This window comes from Polyodon spathula, chromosome 35 (assembly GCF_017654505.1).
Source record: "Polyodon spathula isolate WHYD16114869_AA chromosome 35, ASM1765450v1, whole genome shotgun sequence".
Classification (NCBI taxonomy): domain Eukaryota; kingdom Metazoa; phylum Chordata; class Actinopteri; order Acipenseriformes; family Polyodontidae; genus Polyodon; species Polyodon spathula.
The window spans coordinates 1,188,809-1,211,152 of NC_054568.1; the positions used below are offsets into that span (position 1 = coordinate 1,188,809).

Below are 22,344 nucleotides of genomic sequence, written 5' to 3' on the forward strand. Positions count from 1 at the left end.
GCAAATACAGGCTTTTACTGTAAATTATAGATCGGTTCATATGTTTGCTCATGTATTAGTCGATCCTCCCAACTTCAGGCTTGTGTTTTGGGTTTCAATTTCTCGACTTATAGCTGAGCAAATATGGTAAATATTTTTCGCAAGACATTAATATTTAAAAAAACAAAACTTTTGTAATAGCACACTTTAAATATACTGTAGTTAAATGTGCATGCAATGCAATGGATATGCAATAACACGACTGACCTGGTCAAAAGTCCCACCTTTCTTCAGCAGGTTATTCCTTGCTATGATATTGATCTGCAGCGTGTATTTTGTGTGAGGAATCAGGAGCTAGTAAAGAAAATGTAACTTGTAACTTCCACTTAGTTAGACTTAATGTAGAACTGAAGACAGTTGCTGTATATATGCATTGTAACTTGCTCTTCACTGTTTTGTGATTTTGTATTGTGATGGTAAATGCAGTTACCTTGTACAGCGGGTGCACAGAAGCCAGATTTCTGTGTGTTGCCATGCAGAACACTTCAGCTAGCAGGTGAGTGCGCAGCAGGTGAGTAATGAGCTCAAAGTAGTTGAAATCTGCACTGCGCACGTAGATCTTTGCAAGCAGCCAGTCTACAGAGTGACTGGGCAGGAAAATCAGGTTTTCTGGATGTGCTTTCTGCTGCAACTGTCAGAAACATAAAAACACACTCATAAAGGGTGTTAGGATTTGGTCGAAATTGTCATACAATCTAACCTGGCTATATGGTGTCCATGGGCTGCCTTTGTACTTTCAAACTGTAATACAGTTCTGCACTGTGAAACTGTAATACGGTTCTGTACTGTGAAACTAATACAGTTCTGTACTGTGAAACTGTAATACAGTTCTGTACTGCACTGTGAAACTGTAATACAGTTCTGTACTGTGAAACTGCAATACAGTTCTGTACTGTGAAACTGCAATACAGTTCTGTACTGTGAAACTGTAATACGGTTCTGTACTGTGAAACTGTAATACAGTTCTGTACTGTGAAACTGCAATACAGTTCTGTACTGTGAAACTGCAATACAGTTCTGCACTGTGAAACTGCAATACAGTTCTGTACTGTGAAACTGTAATACAGTTCTGTACTGTGAAACTGTAATACAGTTCTGTACTGTGAAACTGCAATACAGTTCTGTACTGTGAAACTGTAATACAGTTCTGTACTGTGAAACTGCAATACAGTTCTGCACTGTGAAACTGCAATACAGTTCTGCACTGTGAAACTGCAATACAGTTCTGTACTGTGAAACTGTAATACAGTTCTGTACTGTGAAACTGCAATACAGTTCTGCACTGTGAAACTGCAATACAGTTCTGTACTGTGAAACTGTAATACAGTTCTGCACTGTGAAACTGTAATACAGTTCTGTACTGTGAAACTGTAATACAGTTCTGCACTGTGAAACTGCAATACAGTTCTCTTTCAATTCGAAGATGACCGCCAAAACAATACTTTTGGGATATGCCTGCTTGTCAGGTATTTACTGAGCATTTTTATAAAGCTGCTGCTAGGCCCCTCCGTGGAGTGACGTCCTCGGTCCCGCCCCCGAGGTAATAAACAGTCACTGCGCAGAGACGTCAGTCTCTTCTGCCTTTCACTTCAGGTGAGTAAACAAGGTAAGTATGAACTAACCTCTTCCAGTTGTGTGATTGACTCTCTTTAACCCTCCTACTATGTTCAGAATTTAGGTACATCTGTTATGTTTTGGGTTATATTGAGCCGATGCAATTTCAGATTAATTTAAACAGCCTTAAATTGATTAACTGTTTTTTATTTGCAAAAGTTTTAACCTTTTATGCTCTTTTAGTCTAGCAGCTGTCTCAAAACTTCTTTGATTGCCAAGATGGGAGCTCCTCATTTCGGAATGTCTTTACCAGTGACATGCAGTTGCAATACTGACAGTGAAAATTAGGCAATGCCTTGTAGATACATATTGTTTTTTTTTTTTGTTTATAAATATCTCCAGACAGGTGCAGCCATTTCCAGAGATAATAATACAAATATTATCAAATATTATTAATATAGCGGTGCCTTGCTGACCGATATTTGTATGGCAGCTAGCTGGGCTACTCCTCATACATTTACCATGTTCAACTGACTTGTCGTAGATCCCTCTATGTCTTCAATAGGCACTAGGGTCCTTGAGGTTGCACGCTTACACCACCAACACTAGATGGCGGTAGCGAGATGTCCCTCATATGCTGTCCGCTCATTCTCCCTCGCAACGGCTTTGGTATACTTTCCCAAAAGTATTATTTTGGCAGTCATCTTCAAAAGGGAACGATGTTATGGATGTAACACTGGTTCTGAAACTGTAATACAGTTCTGTATTGTCAAACTGTAATACAGTTTTGTACTGTGAAACTGCAATGCCGTTCTGCACTGTGGAACTGTAATACAGTTCTGTACTGTGAAACTGTAATACAGTTCAGCACTGTGAATCTGTAATACAGTTCTGTACTGTGAAACTGCTTAAAAGTAAATAAATGTGAAATTGTATAATGTTCCAGTTGTCATGCTGTGTTTCAGATAAAGCAGCCATGCATGCTGGGTACCTGGATAGCAATCGGTTTCAGATGATTGTTGGGATCTCTGTACAGCAGACAGAGTGGGGCAGGTAGATACTGAAGTCCTCCATTAATTTCATTGGCTGGAATCTCGTCCAATAGCTGATAGTCCACCAGAAAGATGTTCCCCTTCTGTACAAAAACCAAAATGGAATATTTTGCTCTTCAGTTCAGTTATACAGTCTAAGCTGACTGTAATAAATGTCAATATACTGTATAGTGGGAAATTCTGGCAGGGAATTTATTTTGGCTATACTGGCTGCTATAATTGTCCTATAAGTGTACTATAAAAAAGGCCATCCCATAGTAAACTGGGTCCTATAGCACTTCTTATAGGGTGTCTGTAGGACACACCTTTAAGCTGTACTATAGGATTTCTCTCTACAGTGTCCTATAGAATACTCTACAGCAGGGGTATCAACCCAGCTAGGCTGCAGTTCAGATGCTACAAAAACTGCACTCCTGCGGCAACCAAGGTTGCGTCCTGACGCATTATTAAAAAAAAAAAAAATGTTCAAAATCTTCTTGGGAACCAGTGAAACTTGGCAAATATCCTCAACAACACAAACCTGCTTCAAGTTTGCAAAGCATAAATTGCTGCGATAAATTTTAATATCAAAATGTCCGCCACCAATTTTGCCAAAATGCAGCCCAAACATCAAACTGCTTCTGTTTCAAAACCGTGTAGCCAACTAATTTAGTAGGCATGATCAATAGAATTTGAAAATGGCAAAAATGGTGTTCTTTCATAAAACAAGATGGCCGCCAGACCTACAAAAGTTGACAAGCATCATCCCTGAGTCACTACAGTTGAGTGTAACAAAAATGGTGTTTGCATAAACCAAAATTTATTGACAAATTTATTAAAAAAAAAAATTAAAAAAAAAAAAAATTATTATTATTAAAAAAAAAAAAAAAACGTTCAAAATCTTCTTGGGAACCGGAAAAGAGATTGATTTAAAACTTAGCAAATGTCATCAACAACCAAACCCACTTCAAGTTTGCTCAGCTTTGCTATAATAAATTGATATAAATGGTTGCATCAAAATTAATCAAAATGCAGCCCAAACTTCAAACTACTTCTGTTTGAAAACTGTTCAGCAAATTAACTCCAAACTTGGTAGGCATGAATAGAATTTATATATGGAAAAAATGTGTTCCTACAGTATTTGCTACAGTATTTGGTACTGGGCTTGGAAGCCGTAAAACTGCTTGGCAGTTATAGTTTAAATTTTTACATGCATATAAAGTTTACTATAACACTATAAATAAACAATGTACATGTTTCCTTTTTATTTTAATGTAAACAATTGTAACGACAATTCCCTAGCAATATGCACTCAAAGAAATGCTTCAGAATCTTTGTAACCAAACAGTTTTAGTAAAAATGCTTAAAAAAAAAAAAAAAATGTTGAGGCCATTAGCATGGGCTCAGAGAAACTTGCTGTCCCTATGGGCACATTCCCAGAGTGGTGAACTGGGCAGTGGACCTCCTCTCCAGGAAGGGTCTGCATCCAACAGAGTGGCGACTCCGCCCTCAGACAGTGGAGCGCATTTGGGAATGGTTCAGGAAGAAACAGGTCAATCTCTTCGCCTTGGCAGAGACGACGCATTGCACCCTATGGTACTCCCTCCACCGCTTAGGTGGTCCACTCGGCGTTGACGCCTTAGCGCTTTCCCGCCTATACCCCACCTAACGGCCTTTCTCGAAAAGGTCAGGTTTAGAGGAAGCGTCAGTTCTTAGTGGCCCCCAAGTGGCCCAGGAGAAGCTGGTTTTCAACCCTGTGCCAGCTGTTACACAGCCAGCCCTGGGAGATCCTGCTTCACACGGATCTCCTCAGCCAGACGAGATGCACTCTTTGGCACCCAGAACCGGGCAGGTTCTGGCTATGGGTCTGGCCCCTGAAAGGAACTGCTGGTTAGGTCAAGGGCTATCGGATGCGGTTGTGGGTATGTTGCAGAGCATTAGGGCAGACTCCACTAGCTCTTTTTGTCTGGTTGGATGTCATGATCCAATATCTTGCCCTATACCTGTCATCTTACAGTTTCTACATGAATTGCTTGATGCTGGTAGGTCACCTTTCACTTTGAAGGTGTATTTAGCAGCTATCTCTGCTTGACATGCCCCCGTAGATTCTGTGTCTCCGGGTGTGCAATTCTTGGCTACCCGATTTCTTAAAGGAGCTTGGCAATAATGCCCTCCCAGTTCTCCCCGAATGGAGCCTGGTGGCTCTCACAAAGGCCCTGTTTGAGCCTATACACTCCATAGAGCTGAAGTACCTGTCTATGAAGCCTTCCTCGTGGCTATCACCTCCGCTAAGCGGGTCAGTGAGCTGCAGGCACTGTCTGTGCACAGCTCCTACATGAGTATTTGGAAGGATGGCAGCAGGGTGTCTCTGCACACCAACCCTGCTTTCCTCCTCAGGGTGATCACAGCCTTCCACATTAATCAGATCTGTGGAACTGGAGATCTTCCATCCACCTCCGTTTGCTTCAATAGAGGATAAGAAATTGAATTTCCTATGCCCAGTGCGGGCATTGAGATGCTGCGTGGATAGGACAAGAGCTCTGTGATCTGACCAGCTCTTCATCTGTCACGGGACATGGACCCTAGGACTAGGTCGCGACTGCATATGATGGTGCTGGCTTGCCCCCATTTAGTAGGGTAGCCGCACACTCCACTAGAGGGTTGGCTACATCTTCGGTCCTCTTCAGAGGGGCCTCGCTGTCCGATATTTGTACTGCAGCTAGTGGGGCTACGCCACATACCTTCTCCAGGTTCTACCGCCTTGACGCCTTCTAATTGAAAGGGAATGTTAGGTTACTTACCGTAACCCTGGTTCCTTGAAAGAGAAGACGACCATCAACCAGCGAGGTCACATCGGTCGCCCTCACAGGTTCGATGGAAAAACAGAAATGGCTTCCTCAGGATGATCCATACATAATGTTCACTGGTGGTCGTCTTCTCTTTCAAACCAGGGTTATGGTAAGCAACCTAACATTCTCTGGGGTTTCCTCTGGCAAAATGAATAGGATTTCTGATCCATGTGACTAGACCATTATTCATACCAAAATATTTCCCTTTTCCTGTTAAGTCATCTAGTTCATTATGACAGCCATTTAAATTACAAAATCTAGAGTTACTAACTATGGTTTAACTGAAGGGATATTATTATTATACCTGGGAATCAGTTCCAGTAGTTTTGTAATTTGTTGCCAATTTACTGTAATTAACTGGGTTAAACTAAAGTGCATTTAAATTATCACTGGAATAACTAGAACATAGATAGAACAACAGGGACATTTTTACCTGGGCACTTATTTTACAATAAACACATCTAAAACCCAAATAAACTGTTTCATTACATTATTTTAGAACGGAAACTGAGTTTAAAGAGCTTTTTTAAAGAAAGGCTTCTCTGTAGTTCTAACCTGCACTTCGTTCTGCAATGAACTGGATTGTTCCAGGAATGGAGACACCATGTTGTCCGTCACTGGGAAGTTTGAAGGGATCTCTTTGCACTTTTTGATCATAATGGGGTTGAAGCCGTTCAGAAACTGGAAGCCGAAAAATACATCTTCTTCCCATCTCGATTTCACCAACTCTAGATTGACAACAAAGACAACATATATATATATATATATATATATATATATATATATATATATATATATAGATATAGATATAGATATAGATATAGATATATATCAGACCATCAGTGTCTGAGTGTCTTGGTCACAGAACCACGAGACGGGATTGTTATTATAGAAGTTTCTTGTAACTTTGGGTGAGAAACCCAAAACATTATATTATATATATAATATATATATATATATATATATATATATATATATATATATATATATATATATATATATATATATATAACTACTAACTCTGTTAGTTCTAAGTAATATTATTAGGACCCTGCTAATGTTTCATATTTGTTTTCAAAATTACCATGTTTACATGTATACTGTATTGATTATAATACAGTAGAAATTAAATACATGCATTCAGAGTTAAACACCACATCCAATCTGACTCATATTGGCCAAGCCTTTACTTGAATACAGACAGTATTACAATTCACAGCTACAAAAAAAAACAATACTATAAAAATATAATATTAAAATGAAGATGATAGTTGATGCCTTATACTTATGTTTTGTTTTTTTAAATTTGGAATTGCCAATTATTTTACCCCCATTTCCTCCCACTGCTGCAACTCCCAGTGACTCGGGAGAGGCAAAGACAAGCACGCACGTCCTCTGAAACCTGCGCTGTCAAGTCAAGCCGCCTGCTTTCTTTCACACTGCAAGCCCACAGTGAAGCCACCAAAGCTATCACGTCGGAGGACCACACAGATCCGGTTACAACCCAGCTGTCTCGCAGGCGCCCGGCCACCCACAGGAGTCGCTGGTGCGCGGTGAGACAGGGATTACCCAGCCAACTTGAGCCCTCCCCGCCCGGGCGGCGCTCGGCCAAACGTGTGCCTCCCCCTGTGAGCTCCCAGCCTCGGCCTGCGACGGCATAGCCCGGATTGAAACCAGTGATCTCTGGGCTATAGGGCACATCCCAGGGTTCTCGTCAGCGCTGTTGAGCGTAACGGGCTGTTACATTGTTACCTGGAAAAATGACGCTGTAATCAGCCCGCTACGCTGTTTTCAGTTTGCATAACGGCACAAAAATAATAATTCTGTGAAACCTTGTCAATTTATTCCTTTACGTGAGAAATTGGTTTGCTTAAAATACTTGTTTCAGCTCTCAATTCTCTTCAATGGGTTGGTTGTGACAGCATGTTCTTTAGTTTGGTGCATGTAATGTATGCGACACGGAGACGAGATTGAACTTCACTGAACTTTATTAGCACATTCCCCCCTGTTGACAGATGAGTCGATCCTGGGTACGCCCCCGATACACAGCTCTGTAAAAAGCAACCCCGCTGCAGATCTTTATTATTATACCAGAACTACGTTCACTTTCATTTAGTTAGCAACTAGGTCTAAAGTAACTTAACATTTTTAGCCACACTGGAAAAATGTTAGCCACTTAACAACACTATAAACAAGTTATAAACATACTCTTTCAGCAAGGCAAAAAGACGTGTATTTAATTTGTGCTATTAGTGTATGTTAATATTAATGCCTCCCTGACCAACCGCAGCTCTAGTTACACAAGATTGTACTAATGTGGTTAGTAATAGTAGTAGGATTGCACAGCCACTGCTGTGTTTAAAAAAAAAAAAATAACTTTTGGTACCGTGTTCTTTCACCTTGACTACTGACAGTAAAATATTGCACCAATTCTGACATTAAAACTCAATAAATCATAGTGAGACGAATCCTTCTTTTTAAAATAATAAATGTGTTTATTATTTTATTAAATTATTTCTCCTTATAATCCACTTTGTTACTATTTCCATAATATATTTCAACACATTTTAAAGGGACAGCAAACAACGTGGGGGGGACACGTAGCTGTGATCTTGAAGCTGTGTGTTTCTGGCTTGCCGTCTGTGAAAATGTTCTTTCGGTACCAGAGGGTGTATCTGAAGACTGCTTCACCTCCCTGTGACTTTATAATAATTGTATAATAATCTGTTATACAATTACATTAGAAATGCGTGTAGCAAAGGAGAAGCCATACTAATGGGGGATTTCAACTTCCCCCATTAAAATGGGAAAACCCGGTGGGGAGCAAGACAGATGAAATTGAAATGGTAGAAATGACAAATGACCTGCTTCCTAACGCAATTTGTCAAGGCACCAAGTCTTTTCAAATAACGAGAAAAGTAACCCCTCAAAAGTAACGACTAAAGCTAAGGCTTACAATTTAAAAAAGGCAAACTATGAAGGAATGAAACAGAGACTAACAGAAGTAGATTGGAGTAAAATAGAAAAAATATCCACAGTAAAAGGATGGCAGTTTTTTTTTAAATGTAATACTAGAGAAGCAAAATATTTACATCCCAAAAGTAGACGAATCTAAATCTAAAACAAAATGGCCAAAATGGTTTAATAGATCAATTAAAAATATATATCCGGAGAAAAAAGACACTTTACAGACCGTTTAAAAAGCACCAAGAACAAAGTACACAGAAAGAGTACTTAGAACTGCAAACGCAAGTCAAAAAGGAAGTTAGAAAGGCCAAGAGAGAAATAGAAATGAACATTGCTAAGGGGGCTAAAACCAATTCCAAAGTTTTTTTCCAACATTACAACAGCAAGAGAACATTCAAAGAGGAGGAAAAATGTCTAAGAGATACAAATGGCAAAATCATAGACAAAGAAAAAAATAGCAAATATATTAAATGATTACTGTTCACAAGTTCACAAAGGAGGATAAAGACAACATGCCCCACATGTCAAACTATTCCATTACAGTTTTAAATAACTTTAGCATAACAGAGGCAGTTGTGTTAAAGGGACTAGGCGCTCTTAAAATAAACAAATCCCCTGGGCCGGATTAGATCCTCCCAATAGTACTCAAAGAAATGAAAGAAGTTATTTACAAACCGCTAACCAAGATCATGCAACAGTCTCTTGACACAGGGGTTGTACCGACAGACTGGAGAATTGCAAACGTAATTCTGATCCACAAAAAGGGAGACAAAACCGAACCAGGTAGCTACAGACCAATAAGCCTGAATTCTATTATATGTAAACTTATGGCAACCATAAGATCCAAAACGGAAAATTACCTATATGGTAACAGTATCCTGGGAGACAGTCAGCATGGTTTTAGGAAAGGGAGATCTTGTCTAACTAACCTGCTTGATTTTTTTTGAGACTGCATCATCGACAATGGATAATTGCAAAGCATATGACAGGGTTTATTTAGATTTCCAGAAAGCTTTTGACCAAGTCCTGCATAAAAGATTAATAACCAAACTGAATGCAGTAGGGATTCAAGGAAATGCGATTAGGGAGTGGCTAACATGTAGAAAACTGAAAGTACCGACTAGAGGAGAAACCTCAAAATGGAGCGAGGGTAACCAGTGGTGTACCACAGAGATCAGTATTAGGTCCTCTGCTCTTCCTAATCTACATGAACAGGCAGGGGGGCGTGTTCTACAGCACCAGTCCCTACAGGAACACCAGCGATGTTGGCACCAAAGGCTCAGGTGATGAAGATGTCGGCGGAGGATGACCCAGAGGCATACCTGGTCACGTTTGGGCAGATGGCCACCACCGCGTCATGGCCATGGGAGTTCTGGGCGAGTCAGCTGGGACCCTGCTTGATCGGGGAGGCTCAGGAAGCCTACCAGCCTATGCGCAATCTCAATGCTGCCAGTTACAACCTGGTCAAGCTGGCCATTCTCTGCTGCCTCAACATTACGGCAGAGACCCACCGGGTATGGTTCAGGGAGTACCGAAGATCCCCAGAGACACGCACCAGGGTGGTTGCGGAGTGGTTGTGTGACCACATGGTATGCTGGCTGATCCCTGAGAAGAAAACCAACCTGCAAATGGTGGGAGAGTGCGCTGTAGGGTCAGAAATCTTGAACACAATGATTCAGATCTAAGAGTAGATTGTTACAGTTGCTTATTGAACATTCAGAGCTCTGGAGAGACAATCACAAACATTCAATAGTGTAGCAAATCATTCTGTACGGTTCAGTCCTTAGGGGATATCTTTATACAGTTTGTTATATTTTATTAGTACCAATCAGAACTAACTACACAGTAAGAAATATGTGTTTCACCAATCAGCATTCAGCACGCAGCTATGTTAGTAAATTCGCAATAACAGTATTAGCATATTAACAGTTTGCATAAGTAAGTGCTGGCACTTCATCTATGTATCTTTTATTTAACCAGAACAGTTCTGTACACATTTCACACTTTGTATTCTCCCATTGCTCTTGCACTCTTTGTACAAGTCAAATACAAGTCAATTGCTGGTATCTTTCCATTGTCTGTTCCTAGTCTCTTCGTTGCGCATGTGCAGTGAGCCAGAAAAGCAAATTGGCTCCTACTGTGCAGATGGTAACAAACGCCAGTCAAAGGGAATTGGAACGCAGTGTGACCGAGAGGGTGAGGTTACTGGGCCATCTAGGGCAGATGCTACTCCGGCCCCTCTCAATATACTGGACATGTGGTCAATATAATGACCCGTTCACTAGTGCACGCTTGGGGGCAGGTTTGGTCTATTGAAGGTAAGGATGTTGATGGCGCTGGGATGCTAGTATTTTCGCATTTCAGTATCAAGGGGCAATTACTGTATAAGATAAATCTAGCCGTGGGCACAGGATAGTCTGTAACACAATTATTGGTTCCCCCGTCTTGTCAGACCGAGGTTATGAGGTCGGCACATGATATTCCTTTTGCCAGGCACCTTGGAACTGACAAGACAAGGGAACGGATTCTATTGGGTAGGTCTTCATACTGATGTGTCGAAATATGTAGCCACATGTCCAGACTGCCACCGAGTAGCACCAGGTCAAGTGCGCCCGACCCTTTGGTTCCACTGCCAATTATTAGTGGGCCTTTTGCTACCTTCTGACTCCGGGTATAGGCATATATTAGTATATTAGTATAGTATATTAGTATATATATTACGCAATGCGATACCCAGAGGCAGTTCCATTGAGGTAGTGCCACTGCAATAGCCACACAATTGGTACAGATTATGATGAGAGTAGGAATCCTCAAGGAGATTTTGACTGATCATAGAAAACATTCTGTCATAATATTTTACAGCAGGTATATAAAATATTAAAAATACATCCCATCAGATGGACAGTTTGGTGGAACGCTTTAATCAGACCTTGAAGCAGATGCTGAGATGTTTGTAACGCAAAAGCAAAAACACTGGGCATCACTTCTTCACTACCTCCTTTTCGCAGTGAGAGAGGTGCCACAGAGTTCGACAGGGTTCTCTCCCTTCGAGCTCGCTCTTCTACGGCTGACAGCCTCACGGCATCCTCGATCTGTTGAGAGAGGGGTGGGAGGAGCACAATGGCTCATCCAAAAATGTAGTGAAGCATGTGCCCCTACTAAGAGATTGCCTGGATTTGGTCGGTCGTTTGGCCCAGGACAACCTTAAATCAGCTCAGCACCGGTAAAAGCAACATTACAACAAAAACGCACTAATTTGAACCTTTCGAGCAGGAGACAAGGTAATGCTGCAACTTCCCTCATCAGAATCGAAATTATGTGCTAAATGGCAGGGGCCATATGAAGTGATTCAGGCTACAGGTGATTCAGGAAAGGTGAATTATGAAAATAGACAGCCCAATTGCTGTAATGGATGTGAAATGTATCATGTAAATTTATTAAAGCCCTGGCAGGCAATAGAGGTCTTATTTATAGCCCCAGGCAATGTACAGAATGATTTAGGCCCCTGTCCAGAGATTCCTCGCACAAAAATAATTTCAATGGGGGAACAATTGGTTCCAGATCAGCAACGGGAACTGTGAAAGCTTTTGTTTTTTCTGACATGCCCGGCAGGAATAACTTGGTTGAATATGATATTGTCTCTCCCTCAGGTGTCACAGTACGAGAGAGAACTTACCGGACCCTGGAAAGTTGACGAAGTGGCGTTCGTAAAGAGGTATGGGATGTGCTTGAACTTGTTGTGATTGAGCCTTCCAGGAGTGAGTGGTGCAGTCCAATTGTCATAGTGGCCAAGAAAGACAAGACCAATAGACTGGGATAGGCAAAGTTAATCTTGATTCTGGACCTGACAAAGGGATACTGGCAGATCCCTTTAACCTGCAATTCTAGCGAGAAAACCGCATTTTCAACACCAGAAGGGCTGTTTCACTTTAAAACCATGTCGTTTGGGTTACATGGTGCGCCCACTGCCTTTCAGAAAGTGATGGACCAGGTTTTACGCCCAAATCATGAATATGCAGCAGCGTATAATGATGACGTGGTGATTTACAGCTGCACCTGGCAAGAGCATTTGGCTATGGTTACAGCCGTTCTTCAGTCTCTAAGGGTAGCCCGGCTGACAGCTAACTTGAGAAAATGTGTGTTTGCCAAGACAGAGATTCAATATTTGGGATTTTTAATGGGAAATGGAAGGGTGATACCCGTGGTCACCAAAAGCCAGGCTTTGGTCGACGCAGTGATCCCCAAATCTAAGACTCAGGTGAGGGCACTACTGGGATTAGCCTGTTATTACCGCCGCTTTATCCCTGAGTATGCCACAGTGGTTAACCCTTTAGTTGACCTCTCCAAAAATTCAATTAAATGGTCAGCTGAGTGTCAGGGGGCGTTTGATACTATAAAGTGTAAACTTTGCCAGGCCCCCACCCTTATCACACCTGATTTCACCAAAAAATGTATTCTCCACACCGATGCGTCAGATGTGGGTTTGGGTGCTGTCTTGTCCCAAAAGGTAGACGGAGTCGCACACCCGATACTGTATCTGAGTAAAAAGATGCTTCCTTGGGACCACAACTACTCCGTAGTCGAAAAGGAGTGTTTGGCCATTAAATGGGCTGCTCACTCTTTACGATACTACCTGCTGGGACATTCATTTGATCTTGTCACAGACCACATCCCACTCAAGTGGTTAAGCACAATGAAGGACAGCAATGCCCGGATAACTCGATGGTATCTGGTATTGCTGTAACCCTTCATGTACCACATGGTACATCATGTAGGGAAAGACCACCAAAATGAGGTTTATTTTTCCCGGGATGGGGGAGTAAGGTGAAAGACAGATACACCCGAGTGTTTCTTCGGCTCCACTCTGAGCAGTGGGATATGTGACAGAAATACAATGTTTCTTCATTGTAAATCTCCCTCCCAACCTGTGAGGGTGCTAAGCAGCGAGAACAGAGTTCTTTGGACGGGCTGGTCTAACGGTTCTTTCCCAGGGTCGGGAAGTCGGCCAGTCTAGAAGAAGGCAAGGCTCCGTTGCAAGAACGCATTGACCCGGAAGAGAAACGACGTGGCAGCCACAGATTGGAGGGGCGGCTGCACTCGTTTACCAAGGGGTCATGTGTGACAGCATAAAAGGGGACGGAGAATCGTAATCTGTTCCTTCGCTTTGGTTTGTTGTGGCTCGAACCGAGAATGACTAAAACGAAAGTAAACAGAAACTGTATCGTAAGTGTTGTGTTTTGTTTGTTTGTAATTGTCTCATCTTGTTTTGTACGTTACTAGACAGCTAACACACTTCCGAAGCTGTTGCCAAGGGCCAGCACTAAAACCAGACAGCACTTCACCATTGTCACAAATATAAACTCTATAACCCACCACGAGCACTACTGCACATATCCAGGACTGGTGACTATGTCTCTATTACTGTGGGGCGGATATTGTTTATTATTTGGGACTGTCTTTTCTCATGTTATTTACCCCGTGCAGTACACATTGGTGTGTATTGCCGGAGAATTATTGTTTGCTCGCCAGACCTGTAAAAACATTTCCAAACTGGATTACAATTATCTCTGTCTGCTTCTTTCGAGCAATGTATCACTCCTTCACTAGTGAAAATGTGGGGAAAAAAGAGTACAATAAAAAATGCCAACAAGATGCTCGGAAATATTTAAAAAAGTGTTGAACTTAATAAGTGAGTAGTTTTCGCTCTAAGCGATTATACTGTAAATTTACAGTATAATCGTAAATCTCGAAAAACTACTCACTTCTAAATCTTTTGTAGTCATTTTTATATTACTTTAGTATAAATACATGTTAATTTGGATTCATATGTTGTTTTTTTTCTGACTTTATGTGAACGAAAAGACACAAATTCGCCCGTTTTCTCATTGGAAATAGGTCAATTTCAAAATATCACTGTCCTGGTCACAAAAGCAAAGTTTGTGGGGAATAATAGCCATTTTCTATACTTTTGAGGCATAAGCAATTAGGAAATAACACTTACTACCCAGGAACAAAAATTGTGTTACATAGTGTTATCGTTTATGAGTGTTATATGAGATACACTAACTAACGGATGTTACTGTATTGCAAAGATTGACATAACGTTCACGTATTTGAAGTCCTTAAACTTAAAAATTTTAATTCTTTTACTTGTATAATAATAGACAGAGAGACTGACAGAAAGATAGTTTGACAGGATCTACTTAGACAGACATCTTGTTAGGTAGTTAATTTATTTAAATGTTTGTAGAAATAATAATAGCTAGTTACAGATAGTCAGATAGATCACCAGATGATATTCTTTTTAATGTGATGACAGCAAACAGACAGTACCTGACGCTGCAGTTTTGTATACTCCGAAGAAAGTCTCTATGTCTGCCATAGATCTCCAGTGAGTCTGCCAGTGTAAATACTTCTCTATTTTTAGTTCACTCACACTGTTGAGAAGAGAGGGAGACGAGCACACTTAGAAGAGATCTTGAAATCGTCCCCTCTGGTTTCCCCTCCCTGCCCCATAGGAGCGTCTGGGCTAATGCGACGCTCCCCCCAGAGTCACCCCCCCTGCCCCCCAGTGAAGACCAACTGTTTCGTACAGCCAGGGTTCGAACCTGTAGCTAAATGTGACTCACTCTGCCTGCCACGTGGCCTTATCTTAACCAGGTGAAACACTACCCCCCTCCATCACTGCTCTCCCCCTGACTGTATGACTCCCCCTGCACACCACACTGTAGTGCCTTTACCAGGGGAGATGCCTCCCTCCCTGCGCTCCCCCCTGACTGTACAACTCCCCCTGCAAGAAAGAAAAAAATCCTCAAATTTACAAAAGAAAGAAGTTAGGATGAAGGAAGGAAAGAATGAGAAAGAAAGATAACAGCCAAAATTCATGAAAGAAAGAAAAAATGAAGGTCTAACCCTATCAAGTATGTCAATTTAAATTCTGTGTTTTTGATGAATGAAAATTGTACATCCAGCGGCAATTCACTTGTGTCCTTCATATCCAGACATCTTGGGATTCCTTCTGCATAGGTCACCCATCTGAGTGAAAAGCAAAGAGAGAGTGAGAGAGACGTATATCTCAGCTGTTCTTTGGCTGTTTATAGTCAGCTAGAACTACAGCTCCCAGCATGCCTCTGCACTTGTGGCAATTGTGAGCATCTTCAATGCTGCAGTCTTGTATCCCCCCCTCCCCCCCAAACTATCCAGATTTATATTACAGCGTACAGCAGGGATAGTGACCTCTGGTCCTTCGAGATCCATTCCAGTCCGGATTTTTACTCCAAGCTGGCTTTAATCTAGTTTTGATTTTGAGGTTCTCATTGCTTTCTTTGTTGCACAGCCCCTACCTGAAGTATATAATGAAACTACACCAGATCGAATCCATTCCATTTTAATTTTTTTATGTTAGGGTTAGTGCAGCCCTTACTTTAAAATCTTCCTCCGATTGTCCAGCTCTCCCTTTCTGTTCTGCTTCAAGATGTCCAGTTCATCTTCTTTGGGTTTCTTTGCTGCAACACAAGAACATAAGAACATAAGAAAGTTTACAAACTCATCTTCGGCCCATCTTGCTCGTTTGGTTGTTAGTAGCTTATTGACCCCAGAATCTCATCAAGCAGCTTTTTGAAGGATCCCAGGGTGTCAGCTTCAACAACGTTACTGGAAAGTTGATTCCAGACCCTCACAATTCTCTGTGTAAAAAAGTGCCTCCTATTTTCTGTTCTGAATGCTCCTTTGTCTAATCTCCATTTGTGACCCCTGGTCCTTGTTTCTTTTTTCACTTTGAAACATTCCCTTCGGTCGACATTGTCAATACCTTTTAGAATTTTGAATGCTTGAATTAGGTCACAGCGTAGTTTTCTTTGTTCAAGACTGAACAGATTCAATTCTTTTAGCCTGTCTGCATATGATATGCCTTTTAAGCCTGGAATAATTCTGGTCACTCTTCTTTGCACTCTTTCTAGAGCAGCAGTATATTTTTTATAGCGAGGTGACCAGAACTGAACACAATATTCAAGATGAGGTCTTACTAGTGCATTGTACAGTTTTAACATTACTTCCCTTGATTTAAATTCAACACTTTTCACAATGTATCCGAGCATCTTGTTAGCCTTTTTATAGCTTCCCCATATTGTCTAAATGAAGACATTTCTGAATCAAGAAAAACTCCTAGGTCTTTTTCCTAGATTCCTTCTCCGATTTCAGTATCTCCCATATGATATTTATAATGTACATTTTTATTTCCTGCATGCAGTACCTTACACTTTTCTCTATTAAATGTCATTTGCCATGTGTCTGCCCAGTTCTGAATCTTGTCTAGATCATTTTGAATGACCTTTGCTGCTACAACAGTGTTTGCCACTCCTCCTACTTTTGTGTCGTCTGCAAATTTAACAAGTTTGCTTACTATACCAGAATCTAAATCATTAATGTAGATTAGGAATAGCAGAGGACCTAATACTGATCCCTGTGGTACACCACTGGTTACCACACTCCATTCTGAGGTTTCTCCTCTAATCAGTACTTTCTGTTTTCTACATGTTAACCACTCCCTAATCCATGTACATGTGTTTCCTTGAATCCCGACTGCGTTCAGTTTGAGAATTAATCTTTTGTACGGGACTTTGTCAAAAGCTTTCTGGAAATCTAAATAAACCATGTCATATGCTTTGCAATTATCCATTATCGATGTTGCATCCTCAAAAAAATCAAGCAAGTTAGTTAGACACGATCTCCCTTTCCTAAAACCATGTTGACTGTCTCCCAGGACATTGTTACCATATAGGTAATTTTCCATTTTGGATCTTATTATAGTTTCCATAAGTTTGCTTATAATAGAAGTCAGGCTTACTGGTCTGTAGTTACCTGGTTCAGTTTTGCTTCCCTTTTTGTGGATCAGTATAACTTTTGCAATTTTCCAGTCTGTCAGTACCACCCCTGTGTCAAGAGACTGTTGCATGATCTTGGTTAGCGGTTTGTAAATAACTTCTTTCATTTCTTTGAGTACTATTGGGATGATCTTATCCGGCCCAGGGGATTTGTTTATTTTAAGAGCTCCTAGTCCCTTTAACACTTCTGCCTCGGTTATGCTAAAGTTATTTAAAACTGGATAGGAACTGGTTGACTTGTGGGGCATATTGTCCGTATCCTCCTTTATAAAAACTTGTGAAAAGTAATCATTTAATATATTTGCTATTTTTTTTTCTTCATCTACTATTTTGCCATTTATATATCTAAGACAATTAACCTCTTCTTTGAATGTTCTCTTGCTGTTATAATATTGGAAAAACATTTTGGAATTGGTTTTAGCCCCCTTAGCAATGTTCATTTCTATTTTTCTCTTGGCCTTTCTAACTTCTGTTTTGACTTGCGTTTGCAGTTCTAAGTACTCTTTCTGTGTACTTTCTTTTTGGTCCTTTTTTAATGCTCTATAGTGCCTTTTTTCGCTGAATATTTTTTTTTAATTGATGTATTAAACCATTTTGGCAATTTAGTTTTACATTTAGATTTGTCTACTTTAGGGATGTAATTGTTTTGCGCCTCTAGTACTACATTTTTGAAGAACAACCATCCTTCTTCTGTGGGTGTTTTCTCTATTTTACTCCAGTCTACTTCTGTTAGTCTCTGTTTCATACCTTCATAGTTTGCTTTTCTAAAATTGTAAACCTTAGCTTTAGTCATTTCTTTGGGGGTTTTAAAAAGCACAGTCACAGTCAACTGTCAACTCCTGTTAATAGGAAAAACTAAATAGCTATCTAACTAGCTAGCTTTCTTTCTAACTAGCTAGCTGTTTGCATAGCTATCTGTTGTAGGGTCGCAAAATGAAGTGCAGAGATGATCAGAGACAATCGATCACACCGATCGTTGCATCAAAGGTTTATTGCAGTGGTCATCAAAATACAGAGCGCTCCGGAGAATAACAGTCACTTCATCAGTAACTAGTGTATTCTGCCGGAGTAAAGCATGCACATGGGTTATATAGTTTCTACATAAAATCCCTTGCTCTTATCAGGATTTGGCACGCCTAACCCTACCCCCCCCCCCCCCCCCTTTCCATTTGTTATGTTCATTTCAGAAACCAGTTAAGATTAAGCAAGCATCTTATGGTTAAGCAAACATAGCGCTTCTCCTTCTACCCTTCCTCTGTCCCCAGTCATCTGACTCTTACTCAACCTAAGGGTGTGATGGAACATTCTGTCCTTTCTTTCACCTTTCACAAGTTCTTCATTTGCAAAACTACACCCCAGTGATCGCTGGTAGATTCTGTTATCCTGTTTGGTTCCTTCACTGTCTAATTAGCTATTTGTTTAACTGGCTATATCTCTAACTAGCTATCTAACTAGCTATCCTACTAGCTAACTGTCTGCCTAACTAGCTAACTCTCTAGCTAGCTATCTAAGTAGCTAGCTGTCTGTCTAGCTAACTCTCTAGCTAACTAGCTAGCTATCTGTCTAACTAGCTAACTCTCTAACTAGCTATCTAACTAGCTAGCTATATGTCTAACTAGCTAACTCTCTAACTAGCTATCTAACTAGCTAGCTATCTGTCTAACTAGCTAGCTACAGCAGAACCTAATTTATCCAAAACCCTGTTTATCCACAACTTCAGCTATCCACGGGGCAGCACAGGCTCTCAAAAACAAGCAAAAAAAAGTATATACTCAATAAAACAGTGGATTTCTCTCTTTTGATTTTCTGAAGCAAGAGGTGGATTTGGATTGAATATTGCTGGTCATGTGACTGATGCAAGATGACTACAATACAGTAGGCCTGGTGGCTGCTGTCAGAGTTCTGAACATGAATTCCTGAGAGCTCAGAGAATTAGCCTATTTTGTTAAATTATGCAGCTGATTTGTTTATTGAGTTTATTGCGGATGTGTTTAACCCTTTGAGTAGTGAGTTTTAGAATGTTTTCAAGGGCCCACTTTTACATTTTTCATAATTTTTCATATTTACACTTCTCACATCGACACATTTGTCAATTTATTAAACAATGAAAATATATATAAACAACTATTTCTTACAGTAAATAAACAAAACAAATAAATATTAATCAATAAACAAGATCAGGATTAAAAACACATTCCCAAAAAACGAGAGAGAGAGAGAGATACATCACATCAGAGTAAACACGTGGTGAGGGTGAAGGCAGTGAGGAAAACGTAGGTCAGTGATCCTCGTCACGTTGTCTGAGCTTGGGCCACTAGACGTTGAAGGTAAATATTCATCACTGAAATATTTACACTAACACCTGATTCAGCAGAAGAATTTAAATCGGAATTCAATATAATTTCTAGTGCTTCTTTCCCACAGAGCATTTCTCGCCGTTTTCCAGACATTGTTGACATTTTGTGTTTGTTGTGTGTAATTCCATAAATATCTGGCAGATGGTGCAAGACACCACTACAAGGTGTTACAGACACCTAGTGTTGCAATATCAGATTACTGTGTATAGAGTTTTGTAGACTCAGTAATCCAAGTTCAGTTCAAAGCTCAAAAGTTGCAGAACATACCGGTACATTTGTACTCCCTGGGGACCATTAATTCAATGACGTACCGGTACGTTCGCACTACTCAAAGTGTTAATAACCCCCTTTTCACACTGGGAACACTTGTACGTGTACCGAGTACGGTACACTTACCAAGTGTGCTCGGCACTTTTCAGTGGAAACCTCCTTGAATCGTTTTTCTTTCACACTGGATGTGTGCCGAATACACTTGGAAATGTACTGAGTTCACATCCACCTTTTCAAGTGTACCGAGAACACTTCCCTTTCACATTACACATCTGCAATTGTACTGAGAACACACAAAAAAAACAGCTAATAGCTAATAAATAGCAAATAAAACAAAACTCGGTACAGTTTGATAAATGATACGTAAAAACATATGAATTTAACATTTGGCAGCCTTAATTTAATTTAATATTATTTAATATAATAAGAAAATGTTTTGCACTTACTGTTTACAAGTTATCGTATTCTATTCTGTGGTAGAAATGTCCTTATGCAGCTGATCTCTATGATGCGGTAGCAATATTACGATCTTGACAAAACCGAACACAACACAATTGTTTTCTTTATAGCACTGGAATAAATATGTATCTTAATTAAAATGTAATCACATCACAGAATTTAGAAATTAAAGTAAAACTGCCATTCAAATGAAACCACTGCATGAGAGAAGCGTGAATTAAATAAAACCCTGTATTATTTTTATAGCCTACTTCGTGTTCAGTCTATCTTCTTGTGGGATCTGCTGTTTGCACAAAATCTCCCCCGGAGTTTGTAGTCTCTCAGCTACTGGCACTGCTACGAAAACAAATCTCAAGTTATCATTTGTTTGTTATATAGGCCCGCCTAATAGAACATGTATGGCATAGTCAAATATTCTTAATTCTCGATTGTTTTAAATGTGGCAGTTTTTTTTTTTTTTTTTTTTTTTTTTTTAAATCTTTTTAAAAAAATAACTTTTAAGGTTTACCATCCGATATCACAGTTAGTTAAACCATCAAGGCAGCGGAATGCTTTTCTCCATGAAGTGACATCTTCAATTTCAAGTTATGCTACAATGACGGCAATAACCCTATCGTATACAAGAATCTCTGATTTTAGTTCCAACTGAGTTACATCAGTTACTGAACTAAATATGATTGACGCTTTGTTACACTTGATGTTCACAACTGAACTGAGAACATTTTTCTTTCACACTGAAGCAAAAATAAGCGAACTGCCCCCAGAACAGATGCACGGTGCCGACACCACCTCCTTCACGTGCGCGTGGGGCGATTCGTTTTAATCGTTCCCGGGAACGTTTGGAGCTTTCAAACGTTCCAAACTCAAACAAACCTTACTGGGAAACGCAATATCAGCCAAGTGTGAATGGGGCCTAAACGTTTTGTTTACATTACTATTTTCTGCAAGTTTTGATGCATTCTCCTCTTTTTTAACCACACCTCATTTATCAGATTATCACATATCCGTGGACCCCTGTCCCCCAACGCACACCGATAAACAAGGTTCAACTGTATTTTGTATGTCTAGCTAACTATTTGTGTCTAACTAGCTACCTATCTCTCAAACTAGCTGTCTGTCTTACTATCTATCTATCTGTATGTCTGCTTAACTAGCTTGCTAGTCACACAGCTACAGGTGATCACAGAATGGTAATATCGAGATCCTGAGATAAATGATCTGGTGATCATGACATAAAAAAGACATTGTTATTATTATTTTTTGTTTTCAATGACCTCAATGAGCCACCATAGCAAAACAATTGGGGAACTCTTGATTGATTACAATATAATAAAACAGCGCTTACCTGTGCCCTCTCTCAGCTCAACAGTCGTATTATTTGTCAACCAAGTGTGACAAGGAAACGTGAAGGACTTCCTTCCTGCACAGTCCTCTACAATTACTTTGGAACAGAACCAGCATTTCCAACAAAAGTCTGTGTGTTCCAATTTCACCATCACAATATCTCCAAGACTCTCCTTGCAGTGTATTTTATACTGCTTGTGCTGCAAAGACAAAAAAGAAAAAATGAATTAAATAAAGCCCCTTAGATTCTGTGCTTTTAGATTAGCAGCCTGGAGGGCTGTCTGTCTGTCTATACATTGATCTATCTATTAGTTTATCTATATCTATCTAGTCTAACTATCTAGCTAGCTATCCATCTATCTCTGTCTATTGGTCTATCCCAGTGGTTCTCAACCCTGGTCCTGGAGGACCCCCTCTCTCTCTGTCTCTGCTGGTTTTTGTTCCAACTGAGATCTCAGTTATTTCATAAAATACTTCATATTTTAAACATTGGAGATTTCAAGTTCCATATAAGATTGTATAAAGAACTTGAATTCGCCAACTTTTTATAAGCTAAAACAATTTAAAAGGGCTCATTAAGCAAATTGTTAGT

General features: G+C 40.2%; 1 protein-coding gene across 1 annotated transcript in view; it reads right to left on the reverse strand.

The window, feature by feature from the left end:
- The window catches only part of LOC121303694 (polyunsaturated fatty acid lipoxygenase ALOX15B-like), a 36,433-nt gene extending 14,492 nt beyond the window's left edge, over positions 1 to 21,941 (reverse strand). Inside the window, exons 1-8 of the mRNA XM_041234458.1 lie at positions 21,754 to 21,941; positions 15,864 to 15,945; positions 15,353 to 15,475; positions 14,774 to 14,877; positions 6,029 to 6,201; positions 2,585 to 2,728; positions 470 to 670; positions 247 to 333 (exon numbers count right to left, since the gene is read on the reverse strand). Of these exons, the coding sequence (XP_041090392.1) occupies positions 247 to 333; positions 470 to 670; positions 2,585 to 2,728; positions 6,029 to 6,201; positions 14,774 to 14,877; positions 15,353 to 15,475; positions 15,864 to 15,945; positions 21,754 to 21,904 (1,065 nt within the window). The 5' untranslated portion in view covers positions 21,905 to 21,941. The remainder of the gene's footprint in view (positions 1 to 246; positions 334 to 469; positions 671 to 2,584; positions 2,729 to 6,028; positions 6,202 to 14,773; positions 14,878 to 15,352; positions 15,476 to 15,863; positions 15,946 to 21,753) is intronic.
- Positions 21,942 to 22,344: the final 403 nt, after the last annotated feature.